We start from the raw sequence: 18,376 nt of genomic DNA, 5'->3' as shown, positions 1-18,376 counted from the left end.
CTTTATTTTTCTCTTCCTGGGAATCCCAGGACTCAGAGCCCATAACTCAGTTCTTCTTCAAGTCTAGAAGTCAAGGCCTTGTTACCTCCAGTTCTAGCTTCAGTTTAGGACCAGAAATTTAAATGGCTTAATAGCCTGAGTGATTGTGAGGATATTGTCACTTTTGACAATAAAATGGAAGTTGAGAAGAGGGAAAGGTTTGGGAGGGGAACTAACTGGTTCTATTTTGGACATGTTGAGCATCAGTTGAATTTTTTCACCTGGGAAAAAAATCAGGATGTAGGGAGGATGGCAAGAGTAATCTAACCAAGATTCTAGTCTTGTCCAAGGAGAAGGAACAGCTCATTGTTTAGAAAATCTTGAGTGTATCTCTATGGGACTTGGGAAAGGGGAGGGTATCATTAAATATATTACCATTTAGGGTAACATGACTTTTATATGCTCTGGAAAACTTTAAAAAAGTGTGATTTGTTTTATTGCAGTGGTCTGGAACTAGTAACTCTGAGGTATAAGTCTGTATATTCTTAAGTATCAGATATCACCAGATCATTTTTATTTTAATTTGGTCAAAAAAGATAAGAATAATGAGATAATAGTGATATTAATGATGATGATGATGTCAATAATGATGGTATCTTCCATTTTATATAGTTGTTTAGTTGGCTTTCAAGTCAGGAGAATAGCATTCAAGTTTCCCTTTTGATAAATACTGGCTGTATAACATTGCTAAATCACTTTACTTTTCAGGGCTTAGACATGGCTTTAAAAAGCTAACTTTAGAGAGAGTGCTGATGTTTGATAAAGGGAATTTCCTCAAGTGGGCATTCTTATACCAATGAAAATCAGAGGTCCAGCCTTTAATCTTAAATATTTTGCCTCATTTGATCTTCATATAAAATCAATGAAATGGGTATTATTATCATCTTTATTTTACCAATATGGAAATGAAGGCTCAGAGAAATTAAATGAATTTCCAAAAGACACAGCTAATATCTGAAGCAGCATTTGAACCCAGTTCTGCTTAACTCAAATTTCAGTTATATATTCACTAAGCCACTCTGATTCTAAGTAGAACACTTTTTCTCCTTCTCCACAAATCCAAAATTTTGAATCTGCCCTTTATAGGCTCAACAATGTTGACAGACATTATTTGAGAGAAATCATCTCACTTTGAAGAGGAGGGAAATTGTCTCATGGAATTAATCTTAATTAATCTAAGCAAACAGGAAACAGGGCTACCCACGCAAGCCCTGAACATCCTGATGAAGCTTCACACTAAGGATTTCCTGGTCCTCCTCATCTCTGCATTGCACTCAGTAGATAATGGTCTACTGAGTGCAGAGAAGTCCATATCATCATTGATTCTGCAGGATGGCCTTTGTTATAAATGAATGAATATATTAAAGCTCAAAAGGTTTAGAGATAATTAAGTAACTAATGAATGTGGGTATGTCTTACAGTTCTTTTGATCATGCGGATTCCATACCCTGTATTTGAAGGAGACAGTCTGATTCTTCGGTGCCAGGAAAAAGATAACAATACTTTGACCCAGGTGACATACTACAAGAATAAAAAAAAAATTTCTGCTTTTAATCAAAACTCATATGTCTTTATCCCACAAGCAAGATTAAATGATAGGGGTCAATATTCCTGTACGGCATTCAAACATAAATCATGGAAGATTATTTCAAATGAAGCGGTTCTCTACATCCAGGGTATGATTGACATTATTATGGGGAAGGGAATAAGGATAGTCAGTGGCAGGATTACTGATTGGGTAGAGTGGGATGGGCAAGACAAAGGAACATCTTATGGACTGACCATTAATGGAAACAGACTGGGCCATTAATTCCCTTCTCTAGGAAGTTGGAAAAGCAGGAGTTAAAGCAACTAGGGGAAGAGAAAACAGGATTGTGGAGGTGATTGTGGATGGGTATGTCTCTTTCTCTGGCTAAGAATCAGCAGGTGTTAAAAAAAAAAAGTTCACTTTTTTTTGGTCTCTTCTTTCTAGAGCTGTTTTCACATCCAGTTCTGCAAACAACAGATTCCCAGCCCATAGAGGGGAGTGCGGTGACTCTGAGGTGTGAAATCCGGATCCCTCCACAGAAATCAAATATCCAACTTCTCTTCTCCTTCTTCAGAGAACCTGGAATCATGCTATTGGGCCAGTCTAGAGCTGGAGAGTTCCAGATCTCAAAATTCTGGAGGGAAGACTCAGGGTCTTACTGGTGTGAGGTAGAAACTGTGTATCCTCGGGTTTACAAACAAAGTCACCCGATAATGATGAGTGCAAGAAGTAAGTGTGAGGGAGAGAGATCTGGAATTAAGAAAAGGGAGGCTGAGTAAATGGTATCACTTTTGGCATTAAATCACATTTTATATGATTTTTCCTGTCCATAGTATAGGAATGAGACTCTTACTAGAGAGATAGGGCTCTGCTGCTTAAGTAGAGCATTAGGATTGGATTGAAAACCATAAGAATCCAAGGCAATGGATGCATATTGCTTCTGGAGGTGGAAGCAATGTTTACAATGTCTCAAAGACACATTCTTCCCTAACATATATGTGTGTGTGTGTGTGTGTGTGTGTGTGTGTGTGTGTGTGGGGGTATGGGTGTGATGAGAGGGAGAGAGGCATATTCTAAACTGAGATATTCAGATGAGCAAAATTCCAGAATGGTAGGTCGATGGAGTAGGACATTTAGGAAAGGGACATCCATTATAATGAGAATAAACATATGAAACACATCATGATAAGCACTGGGAATACAAAAAGGAATAAATAATGTAATTTCTTTCTCCACAATATATTTACAATCTAGTTGGGAAGTTATTTTTAAAAAGGAGCATATGCTAAAGGTGGAGTATATGCTAAGGATCAAGTCAATATGGAAATAAGTGAGTTCAACATTCAGCAAGCATTTATTAAATATCTCTGCCTATCAAGATATCACTGAGAGCTAGAAGAGGAGTAGAGGAGAAGCTTGGCTCAATATATGGCCAATCTCAATGCTTCGAAAATAGTAGAGGAAAATCTGTTGGAGGAACTAGTTTTCCATGTAGAAGTCCAATCCTATTTAATATTGGACAATTGATGCCATTGGCATTAGATTAGAAAGTTAGCTAGTTAGAAAGTTCATAAAACTTGATTAAAGAGGAGGGAGGATATTGTTTCCTTCCTAAGAGTAGTTTGGAATTATTTTCAATTTTCATTCTTCAACATCTGGCCCTGAAACATTTCCTATTTCATGTACTCTGACCTTTTATTTCAGCACTTCAAATGTTTGTTTTTCCTAACCCCAAATCCCCTATAGAAGATTACCTCACAAGTCATATATTCACCCAGGAATCCCCATCACTGGAGTTCATATAGAAGTGCAACCTCATGGAGGGCATGTGATAGGAGGGCAGAAGCTGGTTCTTCTTTGCTCAGTAGCTGAAGGCTCAGGAACTATTACATTCTCCTGGCACAAAGAAGGCACAGAAGCCATTCTGGAGAAGAAGATTCAGCACTCTTTGGTAGCAGAGTTCACAATTTCTGCTGTGAGGGAGAATGATTCTGGGAAATACTATTGCACAGCTGACAACAATAGCAGCCTTATTCCCAGTCATTCTGTGAGCATTACTGTAAAAAGTAAGTTTACTTCTATTCCTCTCCTCTTCTCTTGTCTCCTTTCATTTCCTCTCCTCTCTTCTCTTCTCATGGCTTTCTCCCTCTCTCCCTCTTTCTTTCTTTGTTTTCTTTTTTTCTTTCCCTCTCTCCTTCCCTCCCTCCTTCCCTCCTTCTCTCCCTCCTTTTCTTTCCTTCTTTCCTTCCTTCCTTCCTTCCTTCCTTCCTTCCTTCCTTCCTTCCTTCCTTCCTTCCTTCCTTCCTTCCTTCCTTCCTTTTTTCCTTGGTAATTACAAATACAGAAAATAACTTACAAAACTTCAACTTATGGGAGAAAAAGTTTGTTTAGCAGTCCCTTAGTCAAGCTCATTCTTGGTCCAGAGCCATCCTTGTTCTTCCAAAAGTTTCCATTTTCCTTCCTCCTTCCCTGTCTACTCCCAGTCCAAGTTGGGCTCGCACTAAACTCTCCTGTCCATCTTTTTGTTCTAGGTCTCCACTCCTCTTTCTGTCCAGATTGAATTTTTTTTCCAATATTCTGAATTTCTTTATTCCCAAGAGATAAGCTGAAAATGAAGAGATTCTAAGAAAAGAAATACAGATTGGATAATGTTTTTCCAAGATTTGCTATCTCTAAAGTTCACATAGAAACCTATTACCTTAAGGACTAAGCCATAGCAGGACAGAAAGAGGAAACACTGAGTCATATTCATCAGGCACAGAGAGAACACTGGAGAAATCTGGGGGGGGGGGGGGATGGAGGGGAAGAGGGTGTTTACTGAAAGCAGATTTTGAATTGTTATGAAGGAAGGTGATGGCAGCAAAGTGAACTGACTTTCTTGTTTTCTCAATCAATCCTCCTTTTCCCTGCATTACTTGAGATGGCAATCTAATCTTCTGCTCTTAGATTTTTCATCTGATGATTTTAAATCCCTAAATTGATTTTTTTGATCTTCTGTAGATTCACTTGAAGATATCTTTGGGACACTTCCAATGGCAGTCAGGACAGCAGAGATAACAAGGACCTTATCCCTTCTTCAATTTCTATTTGATACTTAAGAAGCCCAAGAGACTCTTCTATGTCCTGTTTTTTAGATTTGCTGTTTCACTTTTTTTGCCAGTCCAAATGAAGCAATAGGTTTTTTGCCCCAGGAAATTCTAGGCCCTGGGTTGCCCTTCTCTAAGATTCATACTTTGCTCTGTGCCTACAGGGAATGGAAGGGGCTCACTTATAGCAGTAATCACCGTAGCTCTGGGCAGTGTTCTTGGTTTTATTGCTGTTGCTCTTCTGGTTTACTTCAAGCATCAAAGGAAATCAGGTTTGTTGTCCTCTGTTATTTCATCTTTGTGACAGCTAGAGAAAGTGTGGTAACTACTGGACTAGAGTCAGTAGCCCTGGGTTTAAGTACCAGCTCTGACACTTACAAGTTCCCCATATCAATGAAAGCATTGGATCAGTCTTTAGACTAGAGATGAAAGGTGCAGAAAAGTATCCCGACTCCAAATCCTAGCTCCTTTACATTGGAGCCGCGCCAACTCCTTACAATGTAGTGCCCTTACCATTTAACAAATTAGTACCCCTGGAGGTGGTTGGTAGCACATTCGCCAGATTGCTGGGCCTGGAGTCAGGAAGGCATGAGTTCAAAACCAGCGTTAGACACTTAAATATGACCTTAGGCAAGTTACACGCACAAATAATATTTGTAAATACCTGGTCCACAGTAGTAGATTCCAAATAAATATTCCTTTTCTTTCTTTCTTTCTTTCTTTCTTTCTTTCTTTCTTTCTTTCTTTCTTTCTTTCTTTCTTTCTTTCTTTCTTTCTTTCTCTTTCTTTCTTTCTTTCTTTCTTTCTTTCTTCTTTCTTTCTTTCTTTCTTTCTTTTCTTTCTTTCTTTCTCTTTCTTTCTTTCTTTCTTTCTTTCTTTCTTTCTTTTCTTTCTTTCTTTTTCTTTCTTTCTTTCTTTCTTTCTTTCTTTCTTTTTCTTTCTTTCTTTCTTTCTTTCTTTCTTTCTTTCTTTCTTTCTTTCTTTCTTTTTCTTTCTTTCTTCCTTCCTCTCTTCCTCCCTCTCTTCCTCCCTCCCTCCCTCTCTTCCTTCCTTCCTTCCTTCCTTCCTTCCTTCCTTCCTTTTTTACCCTTTTCTTTTCTTTTCCTTTCCCTTCTCTTCTCTTCTTTTTTGGTAAAGGAAAGGAGAAAAAGCATTTATCTAGTACCTACTATTTGCCAAGCTTAGCGCTAAGTAGTTGGCAAACTCATTTAATCCTCACAATAACCCCCAAAGGCAGGACTTTGAGAGTGCTATTGTGTCCATTATATACTTGAGAAAACTAAGACAAGCAGTTATGTGACTTGCCCAGAGTCACACATCTAGTAAATGTCGATTTGCATTTGGGTTTTCCTGGCTTCAGAGCAGGCACTCTATCTACTGTGTACCTAGCTGCCTTTTCAATCCCTTGGTGTTTCTGTGATAATTAACACATGTTCCTCTTTGAAGGCCTCACCTTCCCTTCAATAACTTGTAATTAAGTTTGAACTTTCCCCTTTTTTGTAATGTGATCATTTAAAAGAATATTACAAATGGAAAATAGCTAGTCCAGTACCCCCTTCTTCATTTGACAAACGAGAAGACTGAAAGCCAGAAAAGTTATTTACCTAAGACCCCATTCAGTCTTGAGGGTTGGCTCTTCTGATATGAAGTCCAGCAAGCTCCACTTCTGTTATTCTGTGCTAAAAAAATCTTAACATAGACTGAAAGATTACATGCTAAATAACCCAATTTTCCAATGAGAAATTTTTCTTATAAATTTAAATGCAAATTATGAAAAATACAAATTTAACTAGGACATTGTTGTTGTTTTTGAATATTGATAATATTATAAAGAATTAATTTCATTATCCTGTGGTCAGTTAAGCAACAAGAGTCTTCTCAAAGGGAAGAGTCCTCAGTCCAGGAGCTATTTTTAGAGATCTTGACATCTGGGGAGTGTGGTGACCTCTGCCTCAAGGTGTGAAAGAATAGTTTTGCATCTTAAAAGATTGTACTAAAATAGCTCAGTCATTTCTGGGAACTTCTGTTTGTTCTTCAGGGTTAATTTCACTTCCTCAATATAGGTATATTTTCCAAGAATTTATGAGAAATTAGCATCTACTTTGGGAACTAAAGTTAAATGAGTAATACAGGCAACTTAATAGATTTTTGTGAGGAAGGAGGAAACTGCAAATTGTTGGACAAGTTGTGATAACATAATTAAGAAGATGTGTGTTTGGTTATCTACTGTTGACACTTTTATGGTTCAAAGAAGTCATAGATGGCATGTTTGTCAAATTGCAAATGACAAGATACCAAGGTGGAATACTTAACATATTGGATAAGAGAGCTCATGACAGGGTACATGAGGAACCAGGTCTAATTAGGTGGAATTTGTGATCAAGTAATCATCTTTACTTTTTTTTTATGATCAAGTAATCATTTTAAAAAATATAGAATGGAATAGGCATAGCTAGAGTGGAAAGAGATCTAGGTTTTTAAGCAGACTACAATCTCAAAATGAGTCTAAACTAGAGAGATTTCTAATGCAGATCACTGTTAGAATAGATGCTTTCTATTATCCCTTCAGATTCAGATTTTATGATGCCCTTCAAAGTTGGAGAACTCACTATATTTCAAAGCAGCATATTTCCTCTTTTTATACCTTTCTAATTGACAAGTTTTTCTTTATGTTGAGTAAAAATCATCTGCGATATGATCTCTGTTCATTGTTCTTAGTTCTAAACTCTAAGACCAGTAGAAAATTGGTCAATGAAAACCACATGAAAGTCTTTCAAAAGATACTCACTTCTCCCTTCCTGATATTCCTTACCAAGGCTCCTTAATTTCCCTGTCTTTATTCCTTCCCTTTGCTTTCTGAACCCAGACTGGGAAGACTTTGCTGATGATGTGAGCTTACCATCACCATATATTTTTTTGTGATTCTGACTGAGTGGGAACATTTGATTCCATGGATTTGGGGAGGTTTTAAATGAGAGAGCATTATAAGACAAAGAAAGACATGCCATTTTGAGGGGCAAAGAGCAGGGGGAAAAACCCAGAGAGAAAAGAAAAATCTTAGTGACACAAGGCTTTGGGGAGTCTTTAGCCAAGAGGGCACAGAGAAATTTGTGTGATTTGTGGGGTGATAACACCAAATAGATTTTTTCCTTCAGTTTTCCACATAGTGATGAAACTAGCTGAAAGGATGAGCCTAAGCCAGGAAAACATGATTTCTGTCACATATTGAGTGTGTGACTTTAACCTCAGTGCTCTAGGGCCAGGGGTGTAAAACTCTGGGAGGCCCCAAAATTCTTGAGAGGCCTAATCAGATTGAAATGTAACTGGGAAATGTTTAATAAAATAAATAAAAATACAACACAATGGATAATGCAAATTTGTGATTTTCTAAGCTAATATGGGACCACAGGGATCCATTTATATTTGAGTTTGATGACAGCTAATGTACTCAGTTCTCCAAGACTAAGAATTGACTTTACATCAATGAAATCACAAAGTCTAGTACCTATGTTTAGAAATTTAAAAATAGTGAAATTGACAGCTTCTTATTTTCAAGTTTCTGCACATATAGTGGATGCCTACTTTGTGTAGACAGGGAGTATGCTGGGACATTTGACATTTGAGAACAAGGATTTGGGTCTGAGTTCAGGTTCTACTATTTACTTGTTTAACTTTGCAATCTTGGGCCAACCAAACCATCTTATTAAACTTTAGCTTTTTTTAAATCAGTAAAATAGGAACGATCAGTTTTGCATTACCTAGCTCTCAGGATTGTAGAGAGCATCAGATGAGATAATATGTGAGAAATATTTTTAAACCCATGGTCACAACCTTAATTATAACTTACTTGCCTTGTGATTTTGATAGGTTCCAGAAGGCTTTCCACCCACATTTTTCTCTTAATCTCTTTTTCCATATCACTACTCCGGTAATCTTCCATATATAAAAATTTAGCTGGAAGTAGTGAGGTGTATAAGTGGTCCTTGCTACTAGGGAAGATAAGGGGAGAGGCATATTACTAGAGTTTAGGAATTCTGAGTTACAGGAGGTTAAACACCAAATTGGGTACCACATTAAGTCAGACATCAATATGAAATGCCCCTAGAAAAAGAATATCTTGAGGTTGCCTAAGAAAGAACAAACTAACCCAAATCAGGTTTACATGTCTATCAATATTGGGATTAGCCTGTGAGTGGATGTTGCGCTTTTTGCTTGGGATACTAGGTCTCAAAAAACAAAACAAAACAAAATCAAAAAACCCAACAACCTCAAAACCTTTAGTTTAATGACTCCTTCTCAGGTAAAATTTAAATATGTTTTCATTGACATTCGGGGTTATTGTCATTATAGTTCCATTCTAACTTTCTATCTATCACCAACATTAAGAAATAGAAATCTCTTCTGGGGTTAAGAGGAGTAATATCTAAATCAGGATTTAAGTAAATACAGATGTAAAAGTCATGAAATGTTGGCAGTAGGGTTTCTTCAGGGTACGTATATTCAAGGGGCTGAAATAAGAGCTAGAAACCAGTAAGAGAAATAGAGATTTAGAAAGAGGTTAGTTGTTATCTTTGGATCCTAGAATGTGAAGAGGTGATGGTGACACCTAATTTGTTTCCCCAAAGCTTTGTATATGTGTGTATACACACACACACACACACACACACGACTCCAAATGACAGGGGTAGACCGAGGCAGGGGCAGAGTCAGAACACTGAGAGCAGACCATCAATCCAGTTCTGACAGGGTGGGGGGAGGCACCAGACATTCTGATAAGTAGGGAAGGTCTGGGGTCATGATGTCTAAGAGAGAAGGTCTTTCTCCTTATCTGGAATAAACATTTACAGTTTATAATCTAATGTAGTCAATCCTAAATTATATTAGTTCTAATGATTAGGAGGGAAGGGTGGTGTTGCAACCAGGGGGATTGAGGCAGAACAACTAAGGACAGAACAATTGGGAAACTGAGGCAGGATCATTAGGGAAACTGAGGGAGCTGTGGCACAACAATGCTGTGCTACCCTCTTCCCTGGCTGCTAAATTCTTACTCATCCTTCAAAACCTATCTCAAATGGTATCTTCTCCAGAAGCGTTCCCATATTTTCCCATTCAGTAATGACTTTTCAATCTTTGTGTTTCCCATAGTACTATGTACCTTTCTGATGTAACCAATATGTATGATTTTGTATTATAGGTATGTGCCATATCCACTTAATAAACTGCAAACTTCATAAAGGCAGGGACAGTGATTTATCTTAACTTGGCATTTCCTCCAGAGCCTAGGGCAGGGCTTTGCACTTAGTAGGCTCTTCATAAATGTCCAAATTGTTGGCACATGTAGCAACTAGCCTTTGGCCTTTGGGAGCTTAAAGTCTTGTTGAGGAGATAAGGATTATGAAACAATTAGAGAACAATATAATAATTTATAGTTTAAGAACTTCATTTGGTTTGTAAACTTCTCAGGACCCAATGAACCATCAAAGCAGCCCATGACCAGATGATTGTAGATTTATGAGCCTCCAAATTATATTTTATACACACACACACATATACATAAAAACAGACACACAGATATACACATACATATAGATATTTCAGCACATTCACAACCTTGACAGACTATATCTTGAGAAGTTAGCATAAAATTCACCCACAAATCACCTTTTTACAAATTCAGTTGGTTTGTTTCAGGGGAACAAAATGAGAGAGTTGTAGTATGTATATGTATACAGACATGTGTATATGTATATATGGGTGTATGTGTGTATATATATATATATATGTATATATATATATATATACACACACACATATATATATACACGTATACATATATATGTATATATACGTACACATATATGTATATATATACGTATACATATATGTGTATATATACGTATACATATATATATATATATATATATATAATGCTTTGTGAACTATAAACTGCTATATTAAAGCCAACTATTATAACTAGAAGGTGACTGTAGAAGATAGCTAGAGTGTGGGCCTGGAGTCAGGAGGAATCTGAATTCAAATCCATCTTCAGACATTTACAATCTTCCTCAGTTTCTTCATTGTTAAAATGGGAATGATAATAATAGCACCTACCTCTCAGGGTTGTTATGCAGATCAAATTAAATTACATTTGTAAAGTACTTTGTGATGAGGTTCTGGATGCCTGGGTGCAATTGGCAGAAAAAGACTGAAGAATTGCTCTGAGGCAGATAGGGAAGGGCATCAGTTTAACCTTATCAGTTTAAGCCCACCTTGATGTGTCCAGCCAAGAAATACAACTTATATCAACCTCCTGAGGCCCACCCTCTATGGAGGTTGTGGGCAGCCCCATTTTGCTGTGCAAGAAATCCCAGTTATGTCCCTGAGGTTAAATTTCCCCTATAAAATTTGGCTATGATCCATACCATCATTGCTGGAACCCACTTTGGGTCAGTCCACTTGTACTTGTTATGGTCTGTTTTTCCTCATTCTTCCATCACATGGTATCTCTCCTGTGATCCCTACACCATGCCTTAGGATGTCTGTCTTTTTCTTATAGATAACTCTTTTAGGCTGCTAAGTCCCTTTCAGGATTTAAAGCTGTCAGCTAAGGGCACTTCCAACTTCTTGGGGGTATTTCCTTTCTCCTAACGAATTGTGGGTTTCACTAGGGAACGTGTCCTTTCCATCATTAATTATTAAAACTTTTTTGCTAACTAAATGCTCTCCCACTCTTTTTCATATTTGCCATTCCTAGTGTTTATTGTATTCTTTTATTTTGTCTGGAATGTCTCCTAAATAAACCAACCTTTTGCCAAAGAGAATGGCCATTGTGGATTCTATCATTTGGTGCCTGAGACTACAAATCACATCTTTTGCTACATCAGCCGCATCACTTTGCAAACCCCAAAGTCTTATATAAATGCTAGCTTTTATTAAATTTCTAGACACAAGGTTTTGTGCTGTGGAGGAAGTGTGCTATCTAATAATTTCCTATCCTAATTCATAAATGAAATTATATACTTGTATGTGTGTGTGTGTGTGTGTGTGTATGTATGTATGTGTGTATATACACACATACATCACTATAAAGCAATAATATTTATAAAGTACCTGGAATGTTGTGGACACAATGTTTGTCTCCGCTAATCCATCCACCTCCAACTAATTATTCTTGTAAACTAGGTGTTTCTGTTGTTTCTAAAGAAATTTGAGTTTCTTCAGTGTCCCTCTAAATTTTGGTCCCTCTAAATTGAGAAAAAGCCCTAATTCCTCTATTGTAGTTCCAGATCTGCCAGAGAAAGAGACCTCTACTGATACATACTTCTACTTTGCTTTTTAGGGCAAGATTTTTCTACAGACCTGCCCAGGTGAGATCTACCTAGACTTCCCCAGACCTCTGCTTTTCTTTTTGCTACTGTTTTTTTTTAAAGGTGTATACACTTCAGAAATATGGAATTTAGTTACTGTTTATCTCAGTGATTGGACATGTCTTGCTCTTTTCTTAACATCCTTCTAGATGTATGAAAGTTGTTCCCTGAACTCACCTTCCTTCACCTGGGGCATATGTTTTCTGGGTTCTGCTTACAACAGGTGTTATAACATTTATTTCTTTAACTCATTGGTTTATATAGTGCTGTTTATTTATATATATTCTGTCCATGACAGTGACTCAGACATGGAATATCATAATTACACTGGACTTTTCATCACCCATGGTATGATCTGTATTTAATTCTAAACATGGACAGCCAAGGATCAAGTCCAGGCATGTGCTGAGTTTATGTCTTTCCACAAAGTGTTTCCCTTTCATTCCTAAGAGCTTCATTGCATTTAAATGTACATTGTCTAGCTTTTGGTCCCAAGCTGCCTGATCTTCTCCAACCAGTTCTAGCATGAAGGGAAAAAATCTGCTTGATGTTGTCAACTCATGTCATTCAGAGTTTTCTGTGCCTTCTTGGCTGCTCATTTCCCTAAAGTTCTGTGTCATTCTAATTTTCCTTTTTTCTCAGGAATCGCTCTCCACATTTAGTTCTGTCATTGTTTCCCAAAATGACATGCTTTTCTGTGTCTTGCAGGAGTCTTCCTATCCAAATCCAAGGAACTATGGAATCAAATGCATGTACACAGTTGAAACTGCAAGAAATACATAGTGATGGTAAGGGTCATGCAATCAGCAATATCTTCCTAAGGTGGGCTCAGAGAGTAGAAGGAGGGGAGAAGAAAAGGGAACCTGAGGAACTTTTTTGAGCAGTGTGGGGGGAAGACAAAGGAATATTATTCTTTAAAAGATTTTCATTTAGTATTGACCAATGCACACTAATCCCATAGTATAGAATCAGAAACAATGGGCAGAAATCATACTGTGAATGATTTTTAGCCAATGTAAATGAAAATTTCCTGTTAGAGAGGTATAAAGAAAATAAAATACATTTTCTTGAAAGGTAATGACATTCCCATCATTGAATGACATCACAAAATCTCAGAATTAGAAGGAACATCAGAGAGTATCTAATCTAATATACATCTGAAACCTATCTATAATATACTCAATAAATGATCACAAAATTTTATTTGAGGAAATCCAATAGGGTGGAACCTACTACCCTGCCACTTCTTGAGGCAGGCCATATCATTTTTTAATAGGGGAGTAAAGTGTAAAATTTACTTTCCTATTAAATGTCCTCTTATTAGATTTAGATAACATTCTAGCATTATTTGGTATATTTCAATCAGGTAAAGGGTTGGATAAAAAGACATCCCTGATGTCCAACCATAAGAATCTATGAATTTGAGGTTAAGTCTTGTACAGTCTTTCTAACCACCTCAAGGTTGAATTTTTAGGGAGTTGGCTGGAAAAAGTCAGTAGCATCTTAGACAATCTCATCTTCTATTCCAGAGATGCCAGTTGTTGAAGATGTGATCTATTCAGAAGTCTGGAGTACACAGCAGGGAAAAGAAGAGGCGGGTGAGATACTGGAACTCTGTATAGAATAATTTTGTTGGAGCTTAAGAGTACTAGCTTATTATCAGTAGATATTGACATCCTTCAGCTGATTCTCAAAGTGGTAGATGTGAATGATGTGAAAACTGTCCTCAGGTCTGCACTGAGAGGAACTACCTAGTCTCTGTGTGACTACCTCACCTCACCCTACCTGCCTCTCTGCTTCCTCAGCCATCCCTTCATACAAAGCTATATGTGATAGCACAGACTGGGAATCTATCACTTGGAACAAGTAACAAATCCTCTGTTTGACCAACATGAGTTTGGCTTATGGCAGAGTAGTCATAGAACTACTTTTCTGGACTATTGAAGTTCATTGCTCTCTTGCAGAGCTGCACAAATAATGTCCCATCTCTGTTATGTTGAGGAATTGGCTTCATTCTATATACTTTATTTATTTTAACATTCATTTTTTAATATAATGAGTTCCAAATTCTCTCCTCTCCTTCATCTCTCACTTACTGAGAAGGCAAGCAATATGTTATCAATTACACATGTGAAGTCTATATTTCCATATTAGCCAAAATGATTCTAGTATATGGAATTTTTTGCTTTGGAGCTTCTGTGAAGCTCCCTCCAGGTCCCTTTGGTAGGGAATTAGACACATAGGTTTCTTTATCTTTTTTACTATCTTCCTGGAAAGCTGTTATAGAACTTGGAAGCTCTGCCTAATCCCATCTAGCCTCCATTTTTTAGGATGTATATTGAAGAGAATCAAACTTGCCCCCTTATCACTGTAGTCTCTTTCCACAGAATTATAGTAGTGGGCAAACTAAATAATACAAAGGGTTTGGAGTTTGCTTCAGGGAAAGTTTCTGATCATGGGTGAGTTTTTTTTCCCCCTTTTTTACTCTTAGTGGAGAACACTAAGAGGCAGCAATCAAAAGTGACTCTAGTTAGGGAATTCTCATGTTCACATTAATAAGATGCTAAGATGTGAATGCAAAAATCAGGTGTTAGAAGAAAAACTTTGCTAGTTTTATTGGAAGATTTGCTCTATGAAATCTTGTCAAGGACTTAGAAAAAAGTAAACTAAGGCAAGTCTTCTTAAACTTTTTCTACTTGTGACCCCTTTTCATCAAAGAAATTTTTACATGACCCCAGATATAGGGGTAAATAAAATATGCATACATTTATTCATAATAAATCATAATTTCAAGACTCCCATATTCAGTTATGAGACCCTTATTGGGTAGCAACCTATAGTTTAAGAAGCTGGAGGATAAAGGATGAATAAGCCAGAAAGTTGAGTCTGTTGAAATAAGAACAGAAGTGGAAGAAAGGAATAGTCTTTTAAAAAGAGATGACAATGACCAATGGAAAAGTTTGGAGTAGCCTGGGCTCTTGGATGAGTAAATATAAGCTCTAAGGTTGAACATTACTCTTACCTCGCCTTTTCTTTCCATAGAAGATGCCTCAGAAAAGCCTCCACTTGACAAGGTGAGTCATATTCCCTGGCTTCCCAGTCCCATTTCCTTTCTCTCTCTTCTCTAGTGCTTTACATTTGTATTTTGTTTCCTAGGACTACTCAGTCATCTACTTGGTAGTGAAGAAGGCAGAAACTCAAGGAGACTCAACTGGGAGTTCCCAGATTGTGAATGGGATCAATGGAGATACTACAGATGGCTTTAAAAATGTCCTACTTTCTTGATCCATCCAGAGCTTCGGTTTCATGTTTGGCACATTCTTTAAAGCAGAAGAAATATTTGTATTATGTATGGCTTATTGGAATTCTTTTGTAATAGATTTTTAATGGTTTATCATAATTTTTTTCTTTTTGTATGTTGAGCTAATAGTTTTCTTTGAAGTACAGCTGCTTGTAGTCTCATAAACTTGTTTTCCAAGAATGTAACTGGTGGTTTTTCTTTCTCTTGATTTATGTAAAAATTCCTGCCCTATCCCCTTTCTTAAGGTAATGGTAGTTCTTGTCAAGGTTATTTTCAGTTTATTTACTAGCTGTAGAACAGAGCAGATAAACAATCTTGAGATGATCATCCCAAAGTCACTGACTGCATTACAGACAAAGGTTAATGATGGGAAGGAGGTCTCTAGCAAGTGCCTGAAGCTGAGGTCACAGAGAATCTGAAATATATGTTTAGACTGAGGTTGCCACAAAGACTAATTAAGACTGTGGGGGGGGGGGGGGGAAGTCTGTAAGTCTGCAAGTGCCTAAACCTTCAAAAAGTGTCCTTTAGCTCAGGCTCTGGTACCCTGGCCGATTAGCATCTGCAAATCTTTAGAACACTTGATCAAATTCCTTGCAAATGAAAAGCAAGGGACTTCAGCCATCGAACATTTTCTCTTTGTAAACAAGAACAATCCAGTCTTAAGTTGCTTTGGTGCAAAAGACAGGCCCTTTGACCCTTTCACAGATGTGCATATATTTAGTCTAAAGAAATCTGGTGGAAAAACAGAAACTTTACAATCTGAAAAGATCTATATCCCTCATTTGAAAGAACTCAATGAGGGGAGCTTGTAGCATTCATGTTCTGGGGATTTGCTGTTTATTCAAGATGAAGCCTTTGTAGTTAGTAGTTTTTCAGTTGTGTCTGACTCTTTGTAACCTTTTTGGGGGTTTTCTTGGCAAAGATACTTGAGTGGTTTGCTATTTCCTTCTCTAGCTCCTTTTAAAATGAGGAAACTGAGGCAAATAGGGTTAAGTAACTTGTTGGAGGGCACACAGTAGTGTTTGAGGCAGGATTTGAACTCAGGAGTTCCTGATTGAGAAATCAGCACTCTCCCCACTGTGCCATCTACATGCCTGAGATGGAATTGTTATAACTTATTTCCTTGATACACCTTATTATTCATTTAACTGCATTAGAATATGTGTGTGTTATGTGTTGCATTTGTTTTCATCTTTTAGTGCCATGGAAGTAACTATCTATTTAGAGAGCACCTGCTATTAATTGCTGGTCAATAAGAGTGACAGTCTGATGTCATTCATGGAATTAGCTTTCTAAATCTAGAAAAGATGCTATGAAAGAATCATAGGGCTAGCAATGAAGACCAACTTAGTCCATGATAATCCCTCGGGGACAAAATGATTCAATGGAAATATCACTGATAGGGATCTAGTTATATCCAGCTCTGTTATTATATGTTTTTAGAGTAGTCACTTCTCTTTGAGCTTCAATTCCTCATCAATGAAATGAGAGGGTGGGACAAGATGGCCTGGAAGTTTTCTTCCAGTTATGATTCTATGACTTCCAAGATATTCCCACTGTCCAGATAACAATAAATCACATTTCCATAGGCCTCCAAGTTTCAAAGTGCTTTTTTTCACAACAACCCTTTGAGATAAAAAATATGAATATTATTATACCCAATTTACAGAGCAGGAAAGTGAAAGTGTGTGTATGTGTCTGTGAAGTAATATGCTGAAGAGGCATTCCAAGACTAAAAAAGAAGCTCACTGTTATCATCCTCTTCCTCCCCATTCCTACTATTACGATATTCTCTTGTGATTAGAAAGAATTCCTCACAAATAATAATAATAATAATAGCTATGCTTAATAGAAGCAGCTTGGAATAGCTTGTTGTGACTGTTTGCCTATTATAAAGGAAAATATTAGGGTGAAAGAGGAATTATCCATCTTGTAGACAAGAATTGCTTGCTGTCAAGGCAACTTTTGTTCTAGTATTTTAAGAATCTAGTTAATTTTTTTCAATGAACAAAGATCTACCTTCTTTCCCTTCTACTTTTCCACTCCTCCCTCCTTGAAAAATCAAGAAAAACAAAACACTTGTTACAAATATGCATAGTAAATGAAAATAAAATCTCTCTTATTGCCATTGAACTTCACAAAGGTTTCTATTATCTCTCTGTCAGGAGCTGCTGCTAAGTTTCATCACAACTCCTCTGGAATAGTGATTATTCATTACATTGATCAGGTGGCCTTTGAAGGATAATAATATCATACTTTAAAAAATATTTTTATCTTTTATTTCACCTCCAAATAATTTCCTCTTAAATCTATGAATCCTTCCTTGTACCAACCCCCCTCCCCCATTTTTGCTAACACAGATAAACATAGGCTGTGCCTAATTGTAGGTGACATTCCACAGGCATAGTTTTCTCCTGAAAACACTGGTTATTTCATTATCAGTTCTAAAGATTTAAAATTGTTAGTGCCATTTCATTAGTGTTTAGCTTCCTTTCAGAAGAGTTATTATTTACATGATTGTGGTCATTTTGAATATTGTGGTTTTATTTTCTTCAATCTATATTACATCATCAGATCTTTCCTCATTTCTCTGGATTCTTTACATAGAATATTTGTTATGATACAATAAAATGCCATTCCATTCATATTCTGAAATTAGTATGGCTAATTTCATAACATAACATAAATAACAAAGCGTATTTGTGGCCACCAGAGGGAGATTTCAAATCAGTTGCTGCTATGTAAGTTTCTGTGAAGAAGCATATGAGGAACTATAACAGCATTATTAATGCTATCTATTCCAGCTCCCTCACTTGATTGTTTTGAGTGTCAAATGTGATGATAGATGGGAAAACATTTTGAAAAAAATAGTAAAATATCTTAATAACAAATATTGTTGTTCATCTGTGACCTTTACGACCACATTTGAGATTTTTCTTGGCAAAAATACTGAAGTGGTTTGCCATTTCCTTCTCTAGCTCATTTTACAGATGAGGAAACATGCTCACAGCATGAATGTTTGCCCAGATTCCCCCAGTAAGAGTCTGAGACCAGA

At 37.0% G+C, this 18,376-nt stretch overlaps 1 protein-coding gene across 4 annotated transcripts in view; it reads left to right on the top strand.

Moving 5' to 3' along the window:
- LOC127559748 (Fc receptor-like protein 4) overlaps positions 1–15,506 on the top strand; it is a 31,143-nt gene extending 15,637 nt beyond the window's left edge. Inside the window, exons 3-11 of one of the 4 annotated variants that reach the window (XM_051993736.1) lie at positions 1,461–1,715; positions 2,012–2,246; positions 3,314–3,633; positions 4,818–4,925; positions 11,993–12,020; positions 12,729–12,808; positions 13,550–13,618; positions 15,063–15,094; positions 15,177–15,506. In XM_051993736.1, the coding sequence (XP_051849696.1) occupies positions 1,461–1,715; positions 2,012–2,246; positions 3,314–3,633; positions 4,818–4,925; positions 11,993–12,020; positions 12,729–12,808; positions 13,550–13,618; positions 15,063–15,094; positions 15,177–15,305 (1,256 nt within the window). In that variant the 3' untranslated portion in view covers positions 15,306–15,506. Of the gene's footprint in view, positions 1–1,460; positions 1,716–2,011; positions 2,297–3,313; positions 3,634–4,817; positions 4,926–11,992; positions 12,021–12,728; positions 12,809–13,549; positions 13,619–15,062; positions 15,095–15,176 lie in introns of all 4 variants that reach the window. The other 3 variants (XM_051993735.1, XM_051993734.1, XM_051993737.1) reach the window with 3 other exon arrangements.
- Positions 15,507–18,376: the final 2,870 nt, after the last annotated feature.

Source organism: Antechinus flavipes, chromosome 4 (genome assembly GCF_016432865.1).
Source record: "Antechinus flavipes isolate AdamAnt ecotype Samford, QLD, Australia chromosome 4, AdamAnt_v2, whole genome shotgun sequence".
Classification (NCBI taxonomy): domain Eukaryota; kingdom Metazoa; phylum Chordata; class Mammalia; order Dasyuromorphia; family Dasyuridae; genus Antechinus; species Antechinus flavipes.
Note: the sequence above shows the minus strand (reverse complement) of the source record. Positions and strands in the feature narration are given on the sequence as shown.